The sequence below is a fragment of the Cucumis melo genome, chromosome 8 (assembly GCF_025177605.1).
Source record: "Cucumis melo cultivar AY chromosome 8, USDA_Cmelo_AY_1.0, whole genome shotgun sequence".
In the NCBI taxonomy this organism is placed as follows: domain Eukaryota; kingdom Viridiplantae; phylum Streptophyta; class Magnoliopsida; order Cucurbitales; family Cucurbitaceae; genus Cucumis; species Cucumis melo.
This window is the reverse complement of record NC_066864.1, coordinates 3,446,604-3,471,458: the sequence shown is the minus strand read 5'-3', so window position 1 is coordinate 3,471,458 and position 24,855 is coordinate 3,446,604. Positions and strand designations below refer to the sequence as shown.

At 29.1% G+C, this 24,855-nt stretch overlaps 3 protein-coding genes across 4 annotated transcripts; all 3 read right to left on the bottom strand.

The window, feature by feature from the left end:
* Nucleotides 1-6,678: 6,678 nt before the first annotated feature.
* On the bottom strand, nucleotides 6,679-10,211 carry LOC103484757 (probable disease resistance protein At5g66900). Its single transcript, XM_008442019.3, has 5 exons — nucleotides 9,157-10,211; nucleotides 8,598-9,010; nucleotides 8,136-8,491; nucleotides 7,820-8,028; nucleotides 6,679-7,715 (listed from the first exon to the last, which is right to left on the bottom strand). Exons 1-5 carry the CDS (start codon nucleotides 9,800-9,802, stop codon nucleotides 6,880-6,882), a joined length of 2,460 nt encoding a protein of 819 aa, XP_008440241.1. The 5' UTR covers nucleotides 9,803-10,211; the 3' UTR covers nucleotides 6,679-6,879.
* A 482-nt stretch (nucleotides 10,212-10,693) lies between these two features.
* On the bottom strand, nucleotides 10,694-13,590 carry LOC103484756 (uncharacterized). The gene is made up of 5 exons (XM_008442018.3): nucleotides 12,963-13,590; nucleotides 12,777-12,851; nucleotides 12,433-12,683; nucleotides 11,789-11,982; nucleotides 10,694-10,941 (listed from the first exon to the last, which is right to left on the bottom strand). The coding sequence occupies exons 1-4, from the start codon at nucleotides 13,495-13,497 to the stop codon at nucleotides 11,824-11,826; spliced, it is 1,020 nt and encodes a 339-aa protein (XP_008440240.1). The 5' UTR covers nucleotides 13,498-13,590; the 3' UTR covers nucleotides 10,694-10,941; nucleotides 11,789-11,823.
* A 5,770-nt stretch (nucleotides 13,591-19,360) lies between these two features.
* Nucleotides 19,361-23,943, bottom strand: LOC103484755 (uncharacterized). Of its 2 annotated transcripts, XM_051088733.1 has the most exons (6): nucleotides 23,597-23,923; nucleotides 21,849-22,263; nucleotides 21,663-21,737; nucleotides 21,285-21,568; nucleotides 20,682-20,883; nucleotides 19,361-19,536 (listed from the first exon to the last, which is right to left on the bottom strand). In XM_051088733.1, exons 1-5 carry the CDS (start codon nucleotides 23,597-23,599, stop codon nucleotides 20,713-20,715), a joined length of 948 nt encoding a protein of 315 aa, XP_050944690.1. In that variant the 5' UTR covers nucleotides 23,600-23,923; the 3' UTR covers nucleotides 19,361-19,536; nucleotides 20,682-20,712. The 2 variants fall into 2 exon arrangements, with proteins under 2 accessions (XP_050944690.1, XP_008440239.1); XM_008442017.2 differs by having other exon boundaries at nucleotides 21,849-23,943.
* Nucleotides 23,944-24,855: the final 912 nt, after the last annotated feature.

The following is a 24,855-nucleotide window of genomic DNA, read 5'->3' as shown; positions in this document are numbered from 1 at the left end:
ACCCAAGTTCCTTATTGGTTTCTTATGTTCCGTACCCAACTATCACTACCGTGTGGTGTGGTCAACTCTAAATCCACAAAAGTCTTCTTCCGTGAACATGCCACGGCTACCGGTTGGTGTGCCACTGCTTTCATCAAAGCATACTCGTTGTTTGTGATTAAAATGTTAACCATACGGTTCTACTTTTAGATTTACAAGGAAAAAAAAGTTAGATTATATTATTGTTTATACTTGAATAAGTCACTCTAGTTTGTAAAAAACTAATATGATATTTCTTAAAAAAATAAAAACAAAAATAAAAATGGATTTAAAGTGAAAAAATTCAACTTTTTTATTTTTATTTCATTTAGTTAATAACTTAAAAATATTTATCCACAGTAACTATGAAGATTAAAAAAAAAAACACTATAGATGGAAGTAATTTTAGGAAATATTTGAGTGTAATGTTTTGAGATATTAAAGTAGAATAATGTAGACGTTTTTAGTTTATTTTATTTTTATATATCCTATTGATTGATTTTGATTTTTTTTTTTTTAAATACCTAAAATCCGTTGCTGTCACCTAATTATAATTAGCGAATCTCTTATGAAAAATGAGTATTTTTTTCCACCGTTCCTTTGCCTATCACTCCTTTCTTTTTCCAACTCAAACACTAATATTTTACTCTTGATTTTTCACGTATTAAATATCAAAGTATATTCGTTCTTCCTTTTTTTAAAAAGAATAAAAAATTAATATCCTTCTTTTAGTAATACCCAAATTTTAATATGGATTCTTTTCATTGGTTTTTCTATTATTGATGACGAAAAAGATTCCCACTTTTCAATTTGCGTAGACTTGTGCAATAACTGCCACTCAACCAAAAATAAAGAAAAGAAGAAGAAGAAGATTATTAAATATATCTTCTCTAATTAATTCGAGACATTTGAAATGTTATAGTCTGAAAAAAAATATATGTTTATCATAAGCTTTCATGAACAGATGTTTTTTCAAAAGCATTGATTTTACTAATGGAATATATAGAAGCCTAAATTACATAAGAAAGAAAAACTCTGTGGAATTATTTGGTCATAAATATACTCTCCAATCTTCAGAAGTTGCAATATTGCTACTCATTATATTAATTGAAATTTAAAATGTGACAGCCACTTGAATTGAAAATGACTCAAAACATTAATTACCACATTGTTTCAACTTTAAAGTCAATTAACATACCGTGTTCTAAAAAATTTCGATACTAATAGTTTTGTAAATTATTAGGTTAACAATTAAGTAATATAAAAATGTATAGAGATGAACACATGGTTCACTAACTATTTTCATGGAGCCAAGGGAGAATGATACTATAAGAGAGAATGTTTTCAAAATACAATACGACGCCACTAGGTTAGAAAGTTTATATATTTTACTTCTCTAAACCCATAGTCAAAATTATTCTAGGTTGTTCATAGCACTACATACGAAATTCAAAACATAAGAAAGAGATTATATATAAAATGTGAAAAGTAACCAAGATTAGGATTTTGTAAAGAATATAACAAAGTTCGGAGAGTATTTATGGTAATTTGGATTTTGTTTTTGGAGAATCTAATCTAAAACCAACTTTTGTTATCCATATGAGAAGGCGTGAGATTGAATAGTTTAAGAACTATATAGGGTTCTTCATGAAGTACACTAAAGGAATAATGATCTCAAAATATATTAAAAAGAAAAAAGAAAAGAGATTCTGAAAGGATTGAGAAGCAATGGCTCTCCTGTTACAAACCAAAACATATGAAAGACCATTATGCTTTGTTTCTCTAAAATTGAGTTTCTGATTACACTTGAAACAACTATTGTACAATTGATGCCTTTGCCCTTTTCTTGTTTTGTTTACTTTTTTTTTTCATCCAATCAATGGCTCTTACTGTGACTAAACTGCTCAATCAGTGGACCCCATCTTCCATTCATTTGGATTTTGATGCACTTCAAATCTTTCCAACTTTCTTCTTTAAACCCTAATGTGGAAGGACAAACCCTAGAATCAAGTTTGTGGGCTTTTACTTAGCTTCTCTCTTTCCTCCCAATCTCCATCTCCCTCTCATGCAAACTACTCTTTTTTTTTATATATATATATATATATATATATATATATATATATATATATATATAATCTTCCCTTTTTCCTTGGTTGATAGCTCATAATTAGTTGGAAGTATGGAAGTTAGAAGTCAATCAATCTATGTTAGATGATATAATATATTAAATTTATCTTCACATATGATATTAGCTTAAGCTTTTGAATTTCAATCCATAATTTAATATAATATTAGAGTAGGTGGCGTAGGAAGTAGTGTGATCAAATTAAATTCAATGTTATTTCATCTTCGATTAATAACATTTAAAAGGATAAAAGAGTGATTTTGTTTGATGAAGATTGATTTTAAAATGGGATGAGGAATCTCCGTTTTTAGGTATTAAATTAATGAAATTAGAATAGAATGAATGGTTTTTGTTCCCTCTTCCTTATTTATTTTGGAGATGTGTATGAATTTAGAAATTACCCAAAAAGCTAGCTGTTGTAATTATCTTCCAATTTTTTTTTGTAAGTTTATAATTCTTATCATTTATATTAATTTTTATTTCAACAATAACACAATTTAAAAAAAATTCATTAACAAATACCAAAACATGATAGTTGTTTAGTATGTATATAACCATCTATATTATTCCTTCTCAAGAAAAAAAAAAAGAAAAAAGAAAAAAGAGAACTATAAAACTAAACTTTTGTTTCCAAAAAAAGAATGACACACATTAATTAATATACAAAGTTAACTAATGGGGTGTTGTACTAATTTATGACCTACATATCACTCAACTTAAAAGTTGGAAAGAAAAGACTAATCTATTCACTTTCACTTTTTATAAAAAGGAAAAGAAAAGAAGAAAGGTTTACAAATTATCTCCCTTTTGTTGAATATCATGTTCGAAACTTTATGAAATTAGAAAATTTCCAAATGTTTGATGAAATTAATGGTTTAAAATTATGGTCTTACAAGCCAAAATACAATGCTATATCCCTTTTTGCATCTCTCACTATTTAAAAAGGAGAAAGATGAGAGATATATGGGTAGAACATGAAGTGCATATAAACAATTATTTATTTATTTATTTTTTTAAAAAAATGGAAACCCAAGTAAAATAAAAGGAGATATAATTTGAGAAAGGGTCCATGAATGGAAAACATTTGGCAAAAGAATTGAAGGTGATCATTTAAAAAGGGTTGAAGTGGGAAATGTGAATTAATAATATCTTTCAATTGTGCTATCACATGTCATAGACTTAGATGAATGAAATTTTATTATTTGACATTATGGCTTTCAAATTTGTGAGCACAACTTTTTGACTTCATAAAGTATGGAGAAAAATTCATTGTTTAATCTTATGACCTTGGACAAGTTTGACATTATGTTTAATCTATTTTTATCTTATTAAAATAATTTTCGATCCTGTAAAGCAAATTTTTTTTAGTATTTTCTTGATACATACTTCTTCTTTTCACAATTCACACTATCACTTTTCTCTCTTAAATAATCTTGATGGGGTTGACAATGGACGAAATTAAAGTAGCACTTTGGCTATATTATATTGAAATTTTTTCATTAGATAGTTAAATATATAGTTTTAAAATACTAAAAAGAGACCCAAAGTGCTTTTGGCATACTAAGAGTGTTTATAGAAATAAATTTTCATTAAAAAAAATTGTTTTTACTATTTTTTAGAAAATTAAATCACAAATACAAATTAAAAGTATAGTAAGATTTAGACCTACCTACATTAAAAAGAAAAAAAGAAACAGAGATACACATCAACTTACTTTTGTGAGTACATATTTTAGTACTTTGGATTGAATATTTGTGTTTTTTTTTCTTCTGAAATTGGGCATATATTTTATATTGTTAGATTGGACATTATCTTTTCATCCTTTGATTTTGTGGTTGAAATTAATTGTCCTGGTTGTGGCCATTTTTGTAATTCAAGATTGATTCTCTTATTTTCTTTAGATTTTAGATGGGATTGGGAAACTCACTTACACCTCCACCAAATACTATATACTATAATCTTAATTAAAATAATCAACATTCTAAATATAAACTATTATAATTGTAAGAGTATGTGTTCATTTATATATTTTCAATTTTATAAAATCAAATGTCATGATAGCTTTAGTTTCTTTAAATTAAACTATAGTTAAAAAGAAGAAAGAAAAAGATTTTTTTTTTTTTTTAAAATCAAGAATATAAAGCAAAGATTAAATGACACTATAGAGAACTTGAGAATATTGTCTACATCTTGTTCAAAACAAATAAATAAAGTATTTAATCTATGTTTTCATTTTCAACAGGTTTTTAATTTAGTTTCCACGTCTAGATTTCAAAATATTACACTTATATCTTTTAAGTATAGTTTCTATTTTATTTCATAAATTTTAAAAATCACTTCTTTACCATCGATTTTTTGTTTTAGTTTTTATTTGCCCTTTTAACTTTTAACATTTTACACTTTTAAATCCCAAAAATCTACGAATGATTATTTTGCATTAATTATCAATTAATTAAACTAAAATAATTATAGAGCGAACTTTTAAATTTAATTTTATATAAAAATTTTAGTGAAAGACAAATAATTCTAATTTATCTTATAACATTTTCTAAACAATTAATAGACATTAACCCTTATAACGAAATGAAGTTAAAAGTGTAAATATAGAAAGAAAGTTTTATATTTCTAAAATAAATTTAACATGTCTTACTAAAAACTAAATAAAAAATTAAAAAATTAAAAAGATAAAATATAATAAAAAAGGAAAAGAAACTCAAATTTAGAAGTGCGTACAAATAAAAAAAAAAAAATTGAGAGTGTTAGGATATTAGTAAGTAAGAAAGTTGAATAATTAAAAGAGAGAAAATGGGTTATCTTTCAAAAAAAAAAAAGGAAAAAAAAAGAAAAAAAGAAAAAAGGGAAATGGATGAGGAATGGATTGTAAGTGAGTGGGAACAACAGAATACATAAACAACACATCAACGTTTCGCCACATAAAATAAAAGAAAATTACTCCCATTCCCCATTCCCCATCACTTCTTTTTTTCTTACAATTCTTTCAGTGCCCACTGTCTCCCCACATTCTTTCCTTTTTTTTCTTTTTCTTTTTTTCTTTTTTCCTTTTAGAAAATATAAAATAGAAAAAAAAAAATTATTCATTTTCTCCCTAAAAAAAAATACAACATTTTATCCTCTCTCTCTCTCTCTCTCTCTCTCTTTTTTTCCTTCTGTTTGTGATAAATCTACGTGTTTCCCACTCTTATATTTCTACGGTAAAGAAATAAAAGGGATCTTTATTATTCATTTTATTTTTTGTTGCAACCATTTATCTTTGTTGACTAAGTTCAATTAACTATATTTAATAATCATTTTTATCTTCTGTTTTATTCTTGTCTCTCCTAATTTCAAAGCATCAACACCCCATCAACTATTTTCAATTATTTATTTTTAGTCAAATATTTTGATCACTAGTGTGTGTGTGTGTGTGTGTGTGTGTATGTATATATATATATATAAAAGTGTAATAAGAAAAGTACCTTTTTAGAAAGATGTTCTTTAACCTTTCGGAAATTGGGATAGATTAATTAATATTGGATATATAAATGTCCCACGTTGAAAGCTTTTTGAGAAAATTATTCTACACTTCGTGACATGATGTGATGCTCATTTTTCTTTAGCTCTTTTAAATAAACTAAGCAAAAATTATAATTAATGTGATTTGTGTTAATCTCATGAGTGTTGTGTCAATCGAGAGGGGTGAGGTTTGAACGAAAAACATTCTCTTTTTATTTGGTGGCTCAACTTACGTCTTTCATGGCTATACAAAACAAAGTGGTTATTTGTTTATGTATGTTTTAATTTAAATTCTGTCTAATGGTACCTTAAAATTTTAGGTTTTTTTTTTTTTTTTTTTTTTTTTTTTTTTTTTTTTTTTTATCTAATAGATCCGATAATTTATAATAAATACTTGTGATTTAAGGATTAAATTGATGGTTTAGGAGATGGCACCATCAGTGGACTATATTTATAGAGCCCATTACCCCAACATGGGCTAGTTCCATTTAGTGGCCTGAAAGCAATAACTGCGGGTTTTCAGGCCCAACTTGGTGTTGGAATTAAATTATTAGATTTTTATTTTATTATTAAAGTAATTATAATCGGTAACCATTTTAGAAATAATAATTAATTATACGGTACATTTTTAAAAAATTATTAATATATTCAAGTCTATCGTGATACACTTTTATGCTAATATTTTGATTCTAGTCCTATATTTGCGACTACCATTTATTATCAATAATGTTTTAATAACATTGCGCAAAGAAATGAATCAAAATATTATGAACAAAAAGATAAAAGAAAGATTCATCACATGATAATGCGCCTAAATACTACATAAATTCCAATACTTGGAGAAAAACTAATCAAACCAAAATTTAGAACTTTTACATGAACATTATTCAACAACCAAACACAATTTACATAAGTTTATAAAATTAAATTCTTTTGCTAAATTTTTAGGAGTGATTTTATTTATTTTTGTATTAGGGTCTCTATCTGAAGATTAAAAATAATTATGAATAAAACATTATAAATAATTGAATGAGGAAGTGTTATAATACTAATTATTTCAAATTATGAAAACATATTGTCCAAAATATAACCCTAAACCCAATTGCTCCCAAATTTGATGGAAGACTTCAATTGAAGTATATTCATGTTTGACGCAAAAAATTTACACTTATTCTAAACACGAACGAAAAAAACAAACCAATGTTTAAAGGTAAAATAATGGTTCAAAAACCGAGCCACTCCAGGTTGGCTTCTTCCTCTTGCACTTTCACCTGTTTGGCAAGGCGAGGCGCAACCTTCTTCAACCACTCTCCAACCTCTCTATCACATAAAAACTTCACCTTTTTCAGGTTTCCAATCGACAATGGCAGCTTGCGCAAACTTGAGCAGTGCCTCATGTCAAGCTTTTCTAAATTATGCAATTCACCAATCTTCTCAGGAAGCTTGGCAAGACCAAGACAGTTAGATATATCAAGCAGGACTAATTCCCGAAGCTTCGTTGTCGACTCGGGAAACTCTTCTAAATGAATGCAAGATCTTAGCCTTAGATTTTTTAGATTAATCAACTTTCCTACATCTTCTGGCAAGGAAGATAGTCCATGGCAATTTGTAATGCTCAGCTTCTGCAAGCTGACAATTTCACACAACCTATTGGGGACTGAACTCAAATTGTTGCAAAAGTCTACGGAAATCTCCAGCAAGTTTGGCAACAAATCTGAGATTGGGGTTGAAACGTCCATGAATGTTTGACCAAATTTGCACATAAAGAAGGATATTTTCTGCAAATTTATCAGCGGTTTCGGGTTTGGATTACTAAAGATAGAAACTGAAAACCGCTCGAACCTAATTCGTTCAAGACTCGTTAGGCAGTCGAGTAGTTGATTATCTTCACTTGTCACCTCAGTTAGAAAAGAACCAAAATATGTGATTACCAAAACTTTCAGCTTATTCATTCTTTTGATGAACCCAGGCAAGTTGTAAGTTCTTGACTGAAGATTAAGAATCAGAACCTCCACTTCAGGTGCTTCCATGTCAGGCCAACTTGCTGAGAATCTCTCATCTGCAACATCAAAAACCCCTTTGAGTAAGTTGTGAAAGTGATAAAGAAAAAGGAAAGAAAATGGAATATCAGAGAGAGAGAGAGAGAGAGAGAGAGAGAGAAACCTGTGGTTATAGATATAAGGTTGGCATAGGAAGGATGCTTTTCTTGATCAACCCACCATTTGGGAAGATCGTTTTCATTAATGTCTAAGATCAATCTTTTCCTTTGTTCTATGGGCTCCATATTCATCAAGTGGATAGCCAAATCTCTAAGAATATCATGCTGAGTAAAAGAGTACTCTTCATAGAAGTCATCATCATATCCATATTTTCTGATCAATAACCCCACAAAATAAATCAGTTTCTATTCTCTTTACATCAATAATACAGGTCACACTATCGGCAAGTGAAATTACAAACATTTGTGAATAGTATTTACCTCGTCGTGACATAATTAACTAGACTTCGAGAGGATAGTTCGTCGAGGATAACCATTGCTTCACTTTCGTCTAGTTTGTACAGAACTGTGCACATGTCAATGAAGGTCGAAGCAGGAATTCTTTGATCTTCATGAAAAGAGCCTAAATCCATGAAACTCTGCTTAGTTACCATGTTATCATCCAAGACATCCAAACTGCTCTGTAGGCATTCAAGAAGTTCATTGTCAGAATCAAATATGGAGCCACTTCTAGCCAAATTCCTCCCTGTCACTTTCCAAACCGATGTTGGTTTGCGGGAAAGAGACCTTCCGATTACCTTCAGTGCAAGAGGGAGTCTCTTGCATCCCCCAATTATCTGAAATTCAATTTCAAAGAGATCTTTAAACTTAGCCATTTAAAAGAAACTGACAGATATAAAAATATTATAAAAAGTAAAGCTAATCAGATAATAGGAAGTTTGCCTTTTCTACAGTTTCATCATCGGGGAGCTTAGAAATTCCTTTGTCCAATGATGCTGCACGACGAAAAAGTTGTATTGCATTCTCACGGTTCAAAGGTTCCAAATAATGAGACTCACTAAATCTTGGGAAATAAAACCTAGAAGTGACCAAGACCTTGCAGCAAGGCAATTGGAACAGATTATCAAGAAGAACTTCAGATTCTCGTCCATTCCACACATCATCTAACACAATCAAAACAGGACGATTTACACTTGTTTGCTTCAACCACATTTCTAAATAGCAGAATGCACGTTCATCACTTTGCAAATCAGGCAATTGAATGCCTCTAAGGCTTTCAATTATATCTTTCAATATAAGCTTCAAATCTGGTTTCCTTGAAACTGCAACAAAGAAGATCTTCTCCTGGAATATATCTATCAAGACGAGAAATTAGAAAGCTCCTGTAAGAGATGCCGTTAAGTTCTTATCATCCAATAGTTTAATATAACTTCATTCCCTAAGCTCAATATATAGGCAAACTTTTTTCATTTTTTCCTCAAAAGGAATGATTTGGACGTACCTTTGACTTCTTTGTCATGGCAAAATTTTAAGGCCAGTGTGGTTTTTCCACAGCCACCAGGAGCTGTCACCACCAACATTTGAACCCCATTTTTGAAAAGTTTCACCTTCAACTCCTTAACTGGCTTCTCCAACCCAACCGTTTCTTCTCGCAGTTGAGGAACCAGACATGGTGGAACAAACAAATCCATAGGCTTACTCGACCCACCTCTATTATCAAGTCTACAAATGATCTCCATCATTTGGTTCATCATCTTCATGTTCTTCTTCTGATCTCTAGCCATCTGCAACATCAAAATATCCATGAAACTTCGAAGTGCAGTATCCAATTCCCGAAGCCTTTTGGTGTAAAATGGCTTCTTCAAATAATTAAGATCCCCCAATTTCACATCGCCGCACTGGAGAAGCAGCCGCCTCCCTTCATCCATTAGATCCCTCAATTTCTCTGTCTCTTCCTTTGGGTAATCGAGATAATCATTAAGCTCATCGATTTGCTTCACCAAAGGGAATATAGCATTAAGCTTGGAACGGATATCCTTAAGAACAGGATTGAAACTAATGGCCCTTTCACCCAGATTCGAGACCGCTTTGAATAGCTCCCCAACCACAGTCCCCAAAACAGCTCCACCCACCAATTCCAGCGCCATTTCTTTCGTTAAGAAACAGAAACAACAAAAGACAATACCTTTAACCGATCAGCTTAACCCCTTCAACTCGTTTAGTAGAGTTTCAAAGGTTTGGGGTTCCATTGAAGCAAAAATTCGAATCTTCTTGAGGTATTTGGGAAGTGGGAATGGAGCGTCTAAATTAGAAAATTTCGAACTTGGTGGGATGAGAATGGTATCGTGGCTCCATGACCGTATCATTTTTCTTATCTTTTTTTTCGATTCTGTTTCTGTGTGTAAATGCTTTCAAAGTTTCTTCGTGAAGGAGGAAAGAACAGTGAAAATCAATTTATGGATGAGATTGACTTCTTGAACCATAAATATCAAGCAATCCTTTCGTCATGCTAAAAAAAATTGGGTGTATAATTGGCGTCGGAAATAAAGTCAACTGAGTATCAATATTTTCAATGTAATATTAAAATGGGTCGCCTTTTCTTTTTCCTAATTTAAATTATATTACATTTCATCATTGTTAGAAAACTTTTTAAATATAATAAACTATTACAAAATATACCAAAATCTATCCATTTTTCTTTACTTCATTTAAGTACAATACAACCCAAGACTAATATGTGCTTCAGGTGAGATTCAAAGAGCTCAATCTTTATGTATGTATGTATGTATGTATCTTATCAAAAAGCTTTCATCCAAATGGTAGAAACGAAAATTCAAATAAATATATATAAATTCAAGTGGATTGAAAACCATTTTTAAGAGAGGTCCATATGCATTCTCACATTCCCACAAAATTCACAATCATTCCACCACTCTCCACACATATTCGATTATTCATTATCATAATTTATTTCTAAAATGCTCGCATAACTCTTCTAAAATAAGAAGAGAAAGGATAAAATTAAGATGTTCTCAAAATTTAACAATCACAAACATCTTCATATATAAATCTCTTAAAATTCCAAGATGCAAACATTATTGATAAACCTCTTAAAATTTCAGGATAGAAACATAATCACATACCTCCTAAAATTAATTATACAGAGAAAAACAAACATATATATGGAATAAGTCTCTTTTGAAATATCAGGACATGAACATAGTCACAATCTCTTGAAATTTCAAAGTGACAAAGATGCTCATAAATTCTCTTGAAGTTTTTCAACCTGTCATGATAATAACTCATTAGTCCCTTTGGTCAAAGTTCTAACATACCTATATATATATATATATATGTATCAGCAAAGTACACAAAGTAGCTTGATTATTTTCTCTTGGTCGATGGATTGTATCAATAAAGTTGCATGGGTATTAGTAATTAAGGTTAAACGTAGCCAAGCAATCAGAGACCATATTATATTATTTCAAAAGAAAAAAAAACATCAACAATAGTGAAACTCCCTTGTACAGTTTGTACAACTGCTTCTCCTCTAGACATCTCAACCTTTGATTCTTGTTTTTCTTTTAAAAAAAAAAAAAATCAAGCTTGTAGAAATTATTTCCACCCAAAATTTCTTCTTCCATCGTCTAAATTTCATTGTTGGTTTAAAAAACCAAACCAAATTTTGAAAATTTACGAAGAGTAACTTTTAAAAACAAGTTTTTATTTTCAGAGTTTGGTTAAAAGTTCAACTATTGCATTTAAGAGATGCCAATCATCATAAGAAAATACGAGGAAGAAATAAGTTTGATTTTCAAAAACTAAAATAAAAATAAAATGGTTAGCAGTGGGGTCTTTGGTGTTGAATCTCTCTCGCCCACCTGACTCTTTCCAATTCTTATTTTCCTTTGTTAAAATTCCATTGGAATTTCCAAAGTAAAGGTAGAAATTAAAATAAAGCAAAAACAAAAATATTTAACTAATAAGTTTCTAATTCATGATCACAAAGTTAACTTGTAGTTATAATAATTAACCACAACCATAATAAAAGATCTAGCCCTAGAATACTGTACTTACCAAATAAATAAATAAATAAATATATAAACTTGAATCCAATATAATGTATTACTAACCCAAGAATAAAGGCATGCAGAGAAAGTTTGTAGAGCTAGCGAGCAATTGGAATGTGTTGGATGCCTTCTTTAGCGACATTGTAGTTCCGGAAATTCATGAACTCAAATTTCTGGTCATCAATGGCGATGACTCGTATGTATTTTTGATCTTCATCAAACTTAAAGCCTTTTAGTAACTCAAATGGCATAACTACCTGTTGTTGTGTCTTTCATGAGATACTCAACTAATATATATATATAATAAGTCTCTTATAAATATACTTGTTTTTTCTGCAACATCAACGATAGCTCTATTGACCTTAAGTTAGGAGAGGTTGAATTTTCTAATCTCTCATGTGTTTTCAAAGAATATATATTTTACTATTACAAAATAATCCTCTAGTAAGAAATATAAATAAAACATAAGAAGAGGTTCAAACAAAGATATGCGTGGTTTACCTTATAGTATGTTAGTTATTAGGAGAGTTTATATTATTTTTCTTCGAAATATGTTTCTTTAAAGAGTTTTCCTTTTTGGTGAATTGTTGATTTTATTGTGGAGATTACTCGACTACGAAACTGGATTACAATAAATCTCAAATGTGTCAGTACTTTTGTTTCTATATCTATCGATTTATGAAAATGAGTACGTAAAAGTAGGGTACCTTGAGATATTGTGGAGTAGGTTTGAGACTGCAGAATGCAAGCTTTGCTGAAGATACAAATAAAACACCAGCTACTGCTACTGTTTCAATATTTTCACCTTTCTCTCTTGTAGTTGACAAATTACAAGCAAACCATATATGAAGTTTTTCTTCGGCTGCTACAATAGTTGTTTCAAATGTGCGATGAAATATCTTCTCAAATCTACCTTCCCCCCACTTCTTTATCTTCTCTTCAATTCTTCCCTCAATCCCTTTAAATTAATTAAACACGCTTTTTTTTTAAAATTTAAAACAATTATAAAAAGAGGATCAGTACAGTACTAATTATATTTATATAAACCCACCTTCCTTTGGGTCGTCCTTAATGTGTTCTACTGCTCTTCCAACAAAAGCATCAACAAAATTTGCACCGGCTTTCCCTGCACCCATTTATACAACTAAATAATATCCTACCAAAAATGTTTTATATATAATTAAAAGAACATATGAGGATGATATGATGATGATTAATAATGATATATATAATTTACCTTTGAGTCTCTTGTCGTGATAAAACAGCAAGGGCAGCTTGATTTTATATTCATTATTAGTACTCCCACCCTCGCTCCTAAATGGTCGTTTATCGAGGATTTGGGTTCGGCCATTATTATTATAATTTCTTTCCAAAGCTAGTAATTGTTGTACACTTAATGCCAACATCAAATTGCTTTGAGCGCTTTTAAGTTCAGCATCCAATTTTCGAAGCTTTTTTGTGTAACGTGGGATCTTGGAGTACCTGGAGAGAGTACTTTGTATGGCAACATCATTGCATTCTTCAATAAGTTGCTTACCTTTATTTATGAGTATCTTCAACTTCAAGGTTTGATCAAAATACCGAAGCTTGAAATCCTCACCAAGCTCATCCACCTGATCCATTAATCGCATTAAAAACCCAACCTGTGATTTGAGTCCTTCAAGCTCAGGTTTGAAATGAACGGCTTTTTCAATCAATTTCATAACCTCATTCAGCAACTGTGCCAATAAAGCACCCACAGCTGCTCCGCCTAACAAATCCTTCTCCACCATTCTTATTTTTAAGATCGATTACCCCTCTCTCTCAAAAATATATAATTATTAACTGATATAGCAGAAACTTGGGAGATGTTTGGAAGCTTGGGCAATATATTGACATAGTTAAAGCTATTTATACAAAATATTCATCTCGACTCAACCGTTGACTTGGTGTGTATGCCAACTTGTCAAGTTTCCTCCACTATTTCTTTCCTTTTTTTTCCTTAAAAATTTATTAGTATTATAAAATTTCATAATGTGGGAAAGAAAAGGCATCACCGTCTTCACACGTAGTTTGTAAAAAAAGATTACTTAATTATTTATTAATGCTATAAAGAAAAAGATGTGTTCGAGTATTTTTTTTCTTTTCTTTTCTTTTCTTTTTTCTATTGTGTGAAGTGTACAAATATTATAATCTTATTTTACTATTTTGCCGAGTTAAATTATTTTAGCTTAGAGAATCGTTTTTTTTTACTATTTTTTCTTCCAAATGATAATTTCAATTTTTTTAGTATGTACTCTTACTTACTTAATTATTATTTTATTACATATAAATTAAAATTTTAATTTAGCATTCTACCAATAATAAAGGAGTACGAAATTTGAAAGAAAGTCACAAAATATAAAGGGGTAGTTACACATATGTAATCATTTTTTATTTACCTTTTCAATATTTGTTTTTTATAATAATTATTATATCATAGATCTATAGATAGATATAAATTTTATAAAAAAGATCGCTATTAATCTTTCAAATTCCACGACATAAAAAATAAATTGTTGCATCTTTTAACCAAAGATCATTGTTATTTTTTTGTTTCTAAGTACGTACAAATCCTTTAATTATTTTAATTTGATAATTTGTTTATATTTTAAGTAAGACCATAGATATATTTGATAATCATATAGACCATGTAACATACATCTTGCCCATCATAACATATATCTTGACTTCCTTATAATTCTTTTAATACATTTGTAAATAAATTCATTGTTAAGCAAAATAAGTTTTTTTTTCTTTTTTTCTTTTTCAAGTATGTCAAATTTTTAACTTCCTTTGTAATGCATTTTATTTTTAAAAATTAAATTATTATTAGCTTGAATTCCATTTGTAGAGAGCTTTTCTTTAAACAAAAAAATTGAAAACTGTAAGCCACAGTTCAATTTGTATTAAACAAAAATACATAGAGAGAATCACATGTTTTGTATTTGACGGAAAACTATTTAAATGAAAAATTAAAAAAGAAAATTATAAAAAGTAACAAATTTGACAAAATATTTATAATATATAGCAAAATTTCAGATTCTATCAATAATAAACATTGATAAACACCGATAAAAAGTTAATAATTTCTATCTTTGATAAAATCAAAATTTTGATATAGTTTTTAGATATTTTAATTTATTTAATATAATTTTCACACAGTCATATATATATATAAAAGTGTATACATGAAGCGTTTTTGGATCGAAATGAATGGTGTTTTAAATAAGTTTGAACGACTTTTTAAACCCTTTAAATCTCTCTATGTGTAATGCATAGGAAATTGCATTGTAATTAATATCCTAGGTTTCACGACAGAACGCAAAAGTGCCTATCCACCCCATTTTTATTTGAGATTCAGCTTTGAACAACTTTATTTAAATAAAGTGGCCAAATATGTGTTTTATGTATTTTTTGGAAGGGAAAAGAAAGACTTGAATGTAGTTTAGGTTGCACCATTATTATTTTTTGTTCATGCAGTCTAGACAACATCCAACGAAAGCTTGTGATCATGTGTCGAATAGTTTTTTAAATGAACTTTGTTAACTTCATTTTTACTATATGCGATTGATAACACTTTTATCTTTGGTTGGAGAACAAAATAATAAAATGAAAAAAAGAATTAATAGGAAAAAGGAAAGAAAGGAGAAGCTATATTTATTGTTTGTTTCCAATCCATTAATGTTGTTTTGTTTACCATTTCTTTGTGGGTGTTGTTTCTTCTCCAGGCATGGACAGTGGACGACGCTGCTGAATTTTCAAACTCTTTTCTGTGCTCTACTGATTCTCTTCATTTGACACATTCATGGCTGAAGAAAAAACCTGAACCCCACCTCTACTGACCTAACAACCACACTTCTGCTTTAAAATAAATCGCTCTAAACCACAATTGAAAGGATGAGATATTTAAAATGTGTCGTACACTTTTTCTATTTTACAAATATGATACTTTTTTTAGCCTATCAAATATATATAGGTTGAAATAAGTCTATGAGTCAAAAATTGAAACTTATTTTACCAAATATGCAAATGGAAAAACACAATAAAGAACTGTATCAACTTATTTTGCTAATATTAGAGATGTGTATAATACAGATCGAGTCGACTGACTAAAACCAACCTAATCGTAGGTTGTTGATCAAAGACAATGATGGATTCCGTCGGAATCGATTTGAAAAAGTACAAACTGATAAATCAAGACTAATTAAACCAACCAGATTATAATCAATTGGATGGTGATTGTATCGTTTCTTTCCAACCAAGTAAACCAAAGAAAAGATACTATTGTATTAAAGATGATGATGCCTTTTCTATTCTTTTGTTTGAAAAGTCTTATGGTTAAGTCCCTTGTAAATAAAATCCAAAAGTGCTATCAAGATCAGTATATATATATATATAGTCTTTCAAAACTGTAGAAATTAAGTTAGCTAGTGTTTTGTTTTTTGTTGACTTATGTCAAGTTGTTAACGAATTTCATAAACTAAGAGACTAAAATCAAACGTTTTCTACATATATATTATATTATAGACAACTTTTAATTATTCAATTAAAAAAAATGCAGAGGATGATAATTTCATACATGCTTTCTCGATTTATTCTCATGCATTTGACTTCTAGAATCATAAATATGAATCGATATATTTTCAGTCATGCTATAAAAAAGATTAGGTGAATAATTTCAATGTAATATTAAATTGGATCACTTTTCCTTTTTACTAATTTAAATTATAAATTCCATATTCGCATGATTGTTATTATTTTATTGAAGAATAAGTGCATCTTTTTTTTTTCTTTTTTCTTTTTCATAAATCTTTAACTGTTTCAAAGTAAGTGAAGTTTTCTAGACTTTTGAATTAAAATTTGCCGATAATTATAATATACGCAACATTTAACTAATATAATAAATGATTTTTTTTTACAAAAATATTACACAACAATTTCGAAAAAGGAAAAAACTCACCACATGAAATAACAAAAATACCTTCTGGTCATACAAGCGTGAAAAAATAATTATGTACTCAGTTTAAATGATCTTGTACTAAATTTAAAAGGATCTATTAGTGATAGTGGTCTATTTTTGTCTATTTATGATAGACAATTGATCATCTAGATATTGGTACAAGATTGTTCAAAATTGTTTAAATCCTATACCAATATCGTTTAGATTTTGTACCCAAAAAAAAAAGAGAAAAATAAAGATGGAAGAAAATTTTAGAAGAAGAAATTAAAAAATCGTAAATAAAAAGAAATGGAAATATGAAAAAGAAGAAGATATAATATAAAATAGAGAATAATAAATTTTGCAAGGAAGAAGAAAAAGAAGTGAAGTGAAGAGAAGGATGATGGAAAATTAAAAAACAACAAAGAGTAAATTTGAAATTTATGAAAAAAAAAAACGATAGCTTCATGTTTTGGGTTTTGTTATATTTGAGAGAAAAAGTGGATTAAAAGAACAACCGAAAATTAATGGACAAAGTCTTTTTCCGATGCAAGAGCAGGCATAAGTCTCTTTATTTCATTCCAACTTGAGGAACAATAAATGCAGATAAGGTTAGAGACAAAGGGGAAAGTTGCACCACTCCAGAAAGCCCATATGAACAATAATAAATGAGAACAAAAGATAATTATTTGGGTGACAAATTCAAATAATTGTTGGCAAGAATTGGCCTTCAATATTCACATTTTTCACCGTGGATTCTTCCCTCTTAACATCCCTTCAAACGAGAGGGTGAGATAATTACCTCACCGTGTTTGGACCACAGATGATGAAATTGAGAGTGTGACAAAAGCTTGGTCAATCGTATCAATAGAAGGAACGCGTAATGAATTTCGAGAACACCTTGAAGAATTTGATCACAAATAAATGAACATCGATCTCAATATATGTTTGTACAAACGTGGAAAACCAAGTCTACGGCGACTTTAAGAACATATATATTGAATCATTCACTGTTATGACAAAGTTATTCTTAACTTAATCATAGATTATTTCTAGAATTTCAATAATTAAATGTCATATAAGTCCTCTAGAATAAGATAGTAACGGCCGGCTTGGTGAGAAAGGAATAAATATTATGAATGTTTTCAAATTTTAACACATTCTAAATTGAAATACTAAAATAAAATGACATAGATATTCGTATAAAATTAATTTGTTAAAATTCCACCACACACATACACAACACACATCTATGGAAATATCAAGGTAATATACATAGGCATAAATGTTTTGAAATTCCACCGGTACAAACATAGTAATAAATTTTTTGAAATTCTAAGAAGCAAACATAATTAATTTTTTTTGTGAAATTTCATGCTAATTAAAAACATAGTCATAAATCTCTTGAAATTAATTATACAAGAGATACAAACATATTTAGTAATAAGCTAGATCTTGAAAAATTTCAGGATACAAACATTACAATTAATCATAATTATCTCTTGAAATTCCAAAATGCTAAAGATAGCCATAAATTCTATTGGAATTCTAACGGTCCGTTCTATGTTATTTCAAAAAAATAATGACAATAATAATTACCCTCAGCTAGTTTTGTTTTTGTTTTTAGAATTTTAAAAACCAAAAACAAAAAAATGAAATGAATTACCGATGAATTTCTCTCCTCATACATAATTCTTTCCTTTGTTAAAATTCAGGCCATTTCATCAAATCCTGTCTCGAGCTAATCCATAGGAGTTTTCAAAGCAAATGTAGAAATTAAAACACAGCCAAATAATTAATAAAGCAAAAGCAAAAATATATAACATTAACAATAACCATATAATTAAACTAGAAAAGTCTTTAGTTACCAAATATAGAAACTTGAATCCAACATATATAATAATACTTACCCGACCATCCCCAAGAGTTAAGGTAGAGAGAGAGAGGTTGTAGGCTAGCGAGTTCATTAAGCGAAATATCCTTCGATTTTCTAATCTCTCATATATGGTTAGAGAATATATATTTGATTGTTACAAAATAAAATAATCAACTAGTTAAGGAATATAAATAAGCATAATTAGTAGAGTTTGACATATAGATATAGATATATGTGGTTGATTTACTAATAGATCTTGGGTTGAATTGCGTAGTCTCATTAGTCGTTAACGTGGATTCTGATCTCCTGATTAGAGATGTCCATAGAGGAAAGACGAGGACTGGAAAGGAGAAGCATTCCCCATCTCCATATCTCCATCCCCGCCCTCTATATTTCAATCACATCTCAGTGAAATTCTAATTCAAATAAATATATATAAAATCAAGTGGTTTGAAAACCATTTATGAGAGATGTCCATCCACTCTCAAATTCTCGCAATATTCGTAATCATTTTGAATTGGTATTAAACAAACAGTACTCTAAAAACATATTCGATTAATCATTATTCACTACTGATTATTTTTAAATTAATCGTTAGTTATTTCTAAAACGCTCGTATATAGTCCTCTAAAATAAGGTAGGGAAGGAATAAAATTAAGACATTTTCAAAATTTAACATCTAATGAATTGAAATACTAAAATCATATGACATACATATTCATATAAATCTCTTGGAAGTCCAAGATGGAAACATTTGTCAATAAACCCTAGTAAATTAAAGTTTCAGAATATAAACATATAATCACAAACTTCTTGAAGTTAATTATATAGAGAATAAGCAAATATGTCTAGTAAATAAGTCTTCTTCTAATCTGAAATTTCAGAATACAAATATAGTCAATCTCTTGAAATTCCAAATTAAAGTTCCAAACGATGGAAATAAATTCTCTCGAATTTTCAACCTGTCGTGATGATCTAACAAAAAAACAACTCATTAGTCCCCCAGTTAAAGTACCTAACACGCACATATATACATATATATCAGTGAAGTACACAAAGTAGATTGATTATTTTCTCTTGGTTGATGGATTATATCAATAAAAAAAACATCAACAATGAAACTCCCTGTACAGTTTGGACTGCTTCTCCTCCATTATATAAAAAAGAAAAACAATAATAATAATAATAACAAAGACCATTCTCATTCCTTCAGGGATTTTCAGCATTTTGTCTGATAATGAAGCAACTAATTTTTTAAACTATGTTTTGTTTCTAATTAACGAGAATGAGAGCTGTAATTAATTAATCAAAGGTACGGTCTCCAGAAGACTTAAAAAATAATAACTTCAATCAAAAGAATCTATTTAGCCAACTATTATTTAATCTGAACTTTAAAACACCAAAACATCACTAAATTATTACATAAAATTTACCTTTCATCTTTTTTCTTTCCCCCTGGCTCATGGACTTCATCCATAAATTTCCATGGGTTATTTAAGCTAAAAACTAGCAATTAGTAATCAATTAAAGACCCTAATTATACTGAATTAAAAGAATTTACTACCTTATGCTTGTGCTTCTCCTCCATTTATTTAAAAGATCTCTTTTCCTACCTTCTTCCACACATCTCTACCTTTATTTCTTGTTTTTTTTTTTTTTTTTTTTTAATTAAGCTTGTAGAAATTATTTGCATCTAACATTTCTTCTTCCGTGATCTACATTTTGTAGATGATTTTAAAAACCAAACTAACATTTGAAAATTTAAAAAGATTAGCTTTTAGAAGCTTGTTTTTGTTTCTAGAATTTAGTTAAAAGTTCAATCATATTTCAATCATATCCTAAGAAACAAGGATGAAATAATTTTAATTTTCAATAACTAAAACAAAAAGTAGAATGGTTACTAAATTTCTCTCCCCCACGTGACTCTTTCCTATTTAATTAATAAGTTTCAAATTCATAATCACAAAATTAACTTGTAGTTATAATAATTAACACGACTATAATTAAAGCTCTAGCCTAGAAGACTGTACTTACCAAATAAATAAAGAAATATAATATATCTATCTTATATATATATATATATAAATACTTGAATCCAATATATATAATGTATTACTAACCCAAGAATTAAGGCAGAGAGAGTTTGTAGAGCTAGTGAGTCCATATGGGTGCGAGTGGAATGTGTTGGATGCCTTCTTTAGCGACATTGTAGTTCCGGAAATTCATAAACTCAAATTTCTGGTCATCAATGGCGATGACTCGTATGCATTTTTGATCTCCATCAAACTCAACGTCTTTTAGTAGCTCAAACGGTATAACTACCTGTTTCATTGTATCTTTTGTGAGATACTCAACTGATAATAAGTCTCTTATAAATATATTGTTTTCGGCAACATCAACAATAGCTCTATTGATCAAATAAAAAGTAGTATATATATACAAAATAAATATATATTAACCTTAAGTTAGGAGAGATTTGATTTTCTAATCTCTGATATATTGTCAGAGAATATATATTTGACTATTACAAAATAATCAATTAACTATAAAGAAATATAAATTAGCTATTTAGAGAGTTTATATTATTTTGCAGATTATGTTTTTTTAGAGAGTTTATTGTGGAGATTGCTTAACCGTGAAACTGGATTACCAAAAATCTCAAATGTGTCAGTACTTTTGTTTCTATATCTATTGATATATGAAAATGAGTAAAAGTATGGTACCTTGAGATATAGGGATTGTGTATTAACAGTGGAGGAATGTAGTACTGGAGTAGGTTTGAGACTGCAGAATGCAAGCTTTGCTGAAGATACAAATAAAACACCAGCTGCTGCTACTGTTTCAATATTTTCACCTTTCTCTCTTGTAGTTGACAAATTACAAGCAAACCATATTTGAAGTTTTTCTTCGGCTGCTACAATAGTTGTTTCAAATGTACGATGAAATATCTTCTCAAATCTACCTTCCCCCCACTTCTTTATCTTCTCTTCAATTTTTCCCTCAATCCCTTTAAATTAATTAAACACGCTTTTTGTTAATGTAAAACAATTATAAAAAGAAGATCAGTACAGTACTAATTATATTTATATATATAAACCCACCTTCCTTTGGGTCGTCCTTAATGTGTTCTACTGCTCTTCCAACAAAAGCATCAACAAAATTTGCACCGGCTTTCCCTGCACCCATTTAAACAACTAAATAATATCCTACCAAAAATGTTTTATATATAATTAAAAGAACATATGAGGATGATATGATGATGATTAATAATGATATATATAATTTACCTTTGAGTCTCCTGTCGTGATAAAACAGCAAGGGCAGCTTGATTTTATATTCATTATTATTAATCCCACTCTCGCCCCTAAATAGGTTGTCGAGGATGTTGGTTACAAATAATTTAGCTCGATCACGAATTCGACCACGGCGGCCACCATTATTGTAATTATTTTCCAAAGCTTGTAATTTCATTTGTTGTACGCATAATTCCAACCTCAAATTGCTTTCCGCCCTTTTAAGTTCAGCATCCAATCTTCGAAGCTTTTTTGTGTAACGTGGGATCTTGGAGTACCTGGAGAGAGTACTTTGTATGGCAACATAATTGCATTCTTCAATAAGTTGCTTACCTTTATTTATGAGTATCTTCAACTTCAAGGTTTGATCAGAATATCGAAGCTTGAAATCCTCACCAAGCTCATCCACCTGATCCATTAATGGCATTAAAAACTCAACCTGTGATTTGAGTCCTTCAAGTTCAGGTTTGAAATGAACGGTTTTTTCCATCAAATTCAAAACCCTTTTCAGCAACTCCCCCAATAAAGCACCCAAAGCCGCTCCGACTAACAATTCCTCCCCCACCATTCTTATCTTTAAGATCGATTATCTCTCTCTCAAAGATATATAGCAGAAACTTGGGCATGATTGACTCAACTGTTGACACGGTATGTGCTTAATTTGAACTACAAGTTTAAATCCTCTTTTCTTTCTTCCCTTTTCTTTTTCCATCAAAGTTAATAAAAGTATTTTAATTAATTTAACCTTTTAAACATGGGCACATATGTGGACATAATAAAAATAGAGCCAAGTTTTTCTAAGGGTAATTATAATATGTAGCAATTTTTAGAATAATTATTAAGTATGTAGCAATATTTTTAAAAAATTGCAAATATAGCAAAGTCTATCAGTGATAGAGTCTATCACTGATAAACCATAAGAGTCTATCGTTGATAGACCAACATTTGCTACATAGTCTATCAGTGATAGACTCCTATCGTTGATAGATTTTGACAAGTTTTGCTATATTTGCAATTTTTTTAAAATGTTACTACATACTTAATTATTTTGAATATAATTGCTACATTTGCAATTATCCCTTTTTCTAACATGTGTTAATATTATTAAAAAAAATGAATTTTAAGCAATAAAAATTTATCGCTTTAAAAGAAAACAAAATTGGATCCACTCAATATGTGCCTTTTATCCCTGCTTTGCTTGTTGTTATTCTTTTAAGAGATAAAGTTGTTTGAGAATAATTTTGTTTCTATTTTATCTTAAATTTCATATTGTGGTTTCATACATTATTCCGGAACACAAAATTGAATAATATGTACCCAATTTGTAAAAATGAAAGCAAACTTTTAAAAACTGTTGTTTTCTTCTTTTCAAAATGTGGTTTTAGTTTTTAAAATAAGTGAAAAGTAAGTATACCAAAGAATTAAAAAAAAAATATTAACGTTTACGATCTTAGATTTATAAAAAAAAAAAAATCTATATAAATGGTTTCAAGACGAGGTTTTGATAATGTATATCGTTCATACGCGTATGAGAATTAAAATAAAAATTACTAAGTTTGAAACTCAAAATATACTTCTAAAACTAGATGAAAATTAAACATTAAAAAAAAAAAAAAACTAAAATTGAAATTTTGGTGTGATAATGAATTAGTTAGAGAGAACATAATAATTTTTTTTCTTCTTTCAAAAAGGATATGTAGAAAAAGGAAAGAAAGAGAGGAGGAAAAGAAAATAGTATTTACCATTAATTAATATATGGGAAAAGGCAGAAGAGAAGAGAAGAGAAGAGAAGAGAAGAGACGGTAGAAGCTACTGTTTCCATTTCCAATAATCCACGGGGGAGAGAGGACTAAGCTTTGAGAAATGGTAGCGGCCATTAATGTTTTGTCGATGCTGTTTCTTCTCAAGGCAAGGCGGCCTGGACGACACCGCTGAATTTTCAATCTTGTTTGTGTGGTGCTACTGAGTCTCTTTTGTTTTGACATACCATTATTTTTTATTATATGTTCATCGGTACAGAAAGAGAAAACGACATGTACAAAGGTAACATTACAATTCTACTTTAAAAGGAAGAAGAAAAATTGAAAAATATGATATTTAAAATGTATCGCACAAGTTTGTTTCTTTTGTAAAATTAATAAGTGATTTAATTTTTAAATTTATTTTGCATACATATATACTACACAGTAGACTTTGAAAAGTCTTATTGGTATGTCAACTTTGACAAATTAAATAATAATAATAATAATAATAATAATAATAACAGTGCATATTGTTTTGAAATTGTGGTTGAATTTTCAAAAATTGGACTAATATGGTTAGGACATGGACAAAAGTAGTTGACTAAAATACACCCCCGTGTGATTCGTCTTCCTCTTTCATTTTCCCTCCGCTTACAATCAAATAAATTATAATAAATCCTCAATGCTCCGTTTTCAAAACTGAAAGTTTGGTTTTACCATGTCTTTGTTTTGAGTTAAAAATACAATATTCTCCATCAAATTTGGACAAATTTTTGTTTCGGTTTTTTACAAAAAAAATAAAATAAAAAAATGAACATGTTATTGACCAGACACTGAGTTAATATTTTTAGGCATTAGAAACACTACTTAATTGTTCAATTTTAAAATATAGGGGATGAATCGACCCAAACCCTAAACCTTAGAACAAAAAAAATATCATTTATCTAAATATCTAAAATATGTAGTGTATAAAAAAAAGTCATAATGAGGGAGAAACATTTGTGTGTCCATTTTACCCTTTGAATTTGTTTCTAAAAATGTATCCCAATACTGTCCTTGAAAGTTGAATCTCTCTTTTTATTTCTTTTAAGCTTTAAATCATGAGTTAATTTGGGAAATATTTATAAATACTATGGTATATATATATGAATGTGATGAATAAGTATTATTATTGGGATTGTAATATAATAGTACCAGAAATGGCAATAAATAAAAAATATGACGCAAATTAAAATAGGAAGATTAAAAGAGAGGATATA

Excerpts from the sequence above, each read along its gene's own strand:
- LOC103484757 (XM_008442019.3), bottom strand. The coding sequence starts at position 9,802 with ATGGCGCTGGAATTGGTGGGTGGAGCTGTTTTGGGGACTGTGGTTGGG. Across the intron at positions 8,029-8,135 it reads GTTAATTATGTCACGACGAG|AAAATATGGATATGATGATG; the intron begins GTAAATACTATT and ends GTTATTGATCAG. Across the intron at positions 7,716-7,819 it reads CCTTATATCTATAACCACAG|ATGAGAGATTCTCAGCAAGT; the intron begins GTTTCTCTCTCT and ends TTGATGTTGCAG.
- LOC103484756 (XM_008442018.3), bottom strand. The coding sequence starts at position 13,497 with ATGGTGGAGAAGGATTTGTTAGGCGGAGCAGCTGTGGGTGCTTTATTG. Across the intron at positions 12,852-12,962 it reads TCACGACAAGAGACTCAAAG|GGAAAGCCGGTGCAAATTTT; the intron begins GTAAATTATATA and ends AAATGGGTGCAG. Across the intron at positions 11,983-12,432 it reads CTACTCCACAATATCTCAAG|GTAGTTATGCCATTTGAGTT; the intron begins GTACCCTACTTT and ends ACACAACAACAG.
- LOC103484755 (XM_008442017.2), bottom strand. The coding sequence starts at position 22,422 with ATGGTGGGGGAGGAATTGTTAGTCGGAGCGGCTTTGGGTGCTTTATTG. Across the intron at positions 21,738-21,848 it reads TCACGACAGGAGACTCAAAG|GGAAAGCCGGTGCAAATTTT; the intron begins GTAAATTATATA and ends AAATGGGTGCAG. Across the intron at positions 20,884-21,284 it reads CACAATCCCTATATCTCAAG|GTAGTTATACCGTTTGAGCT; the intron begins GTACCATACTTT and ends ACAATGAAACAG.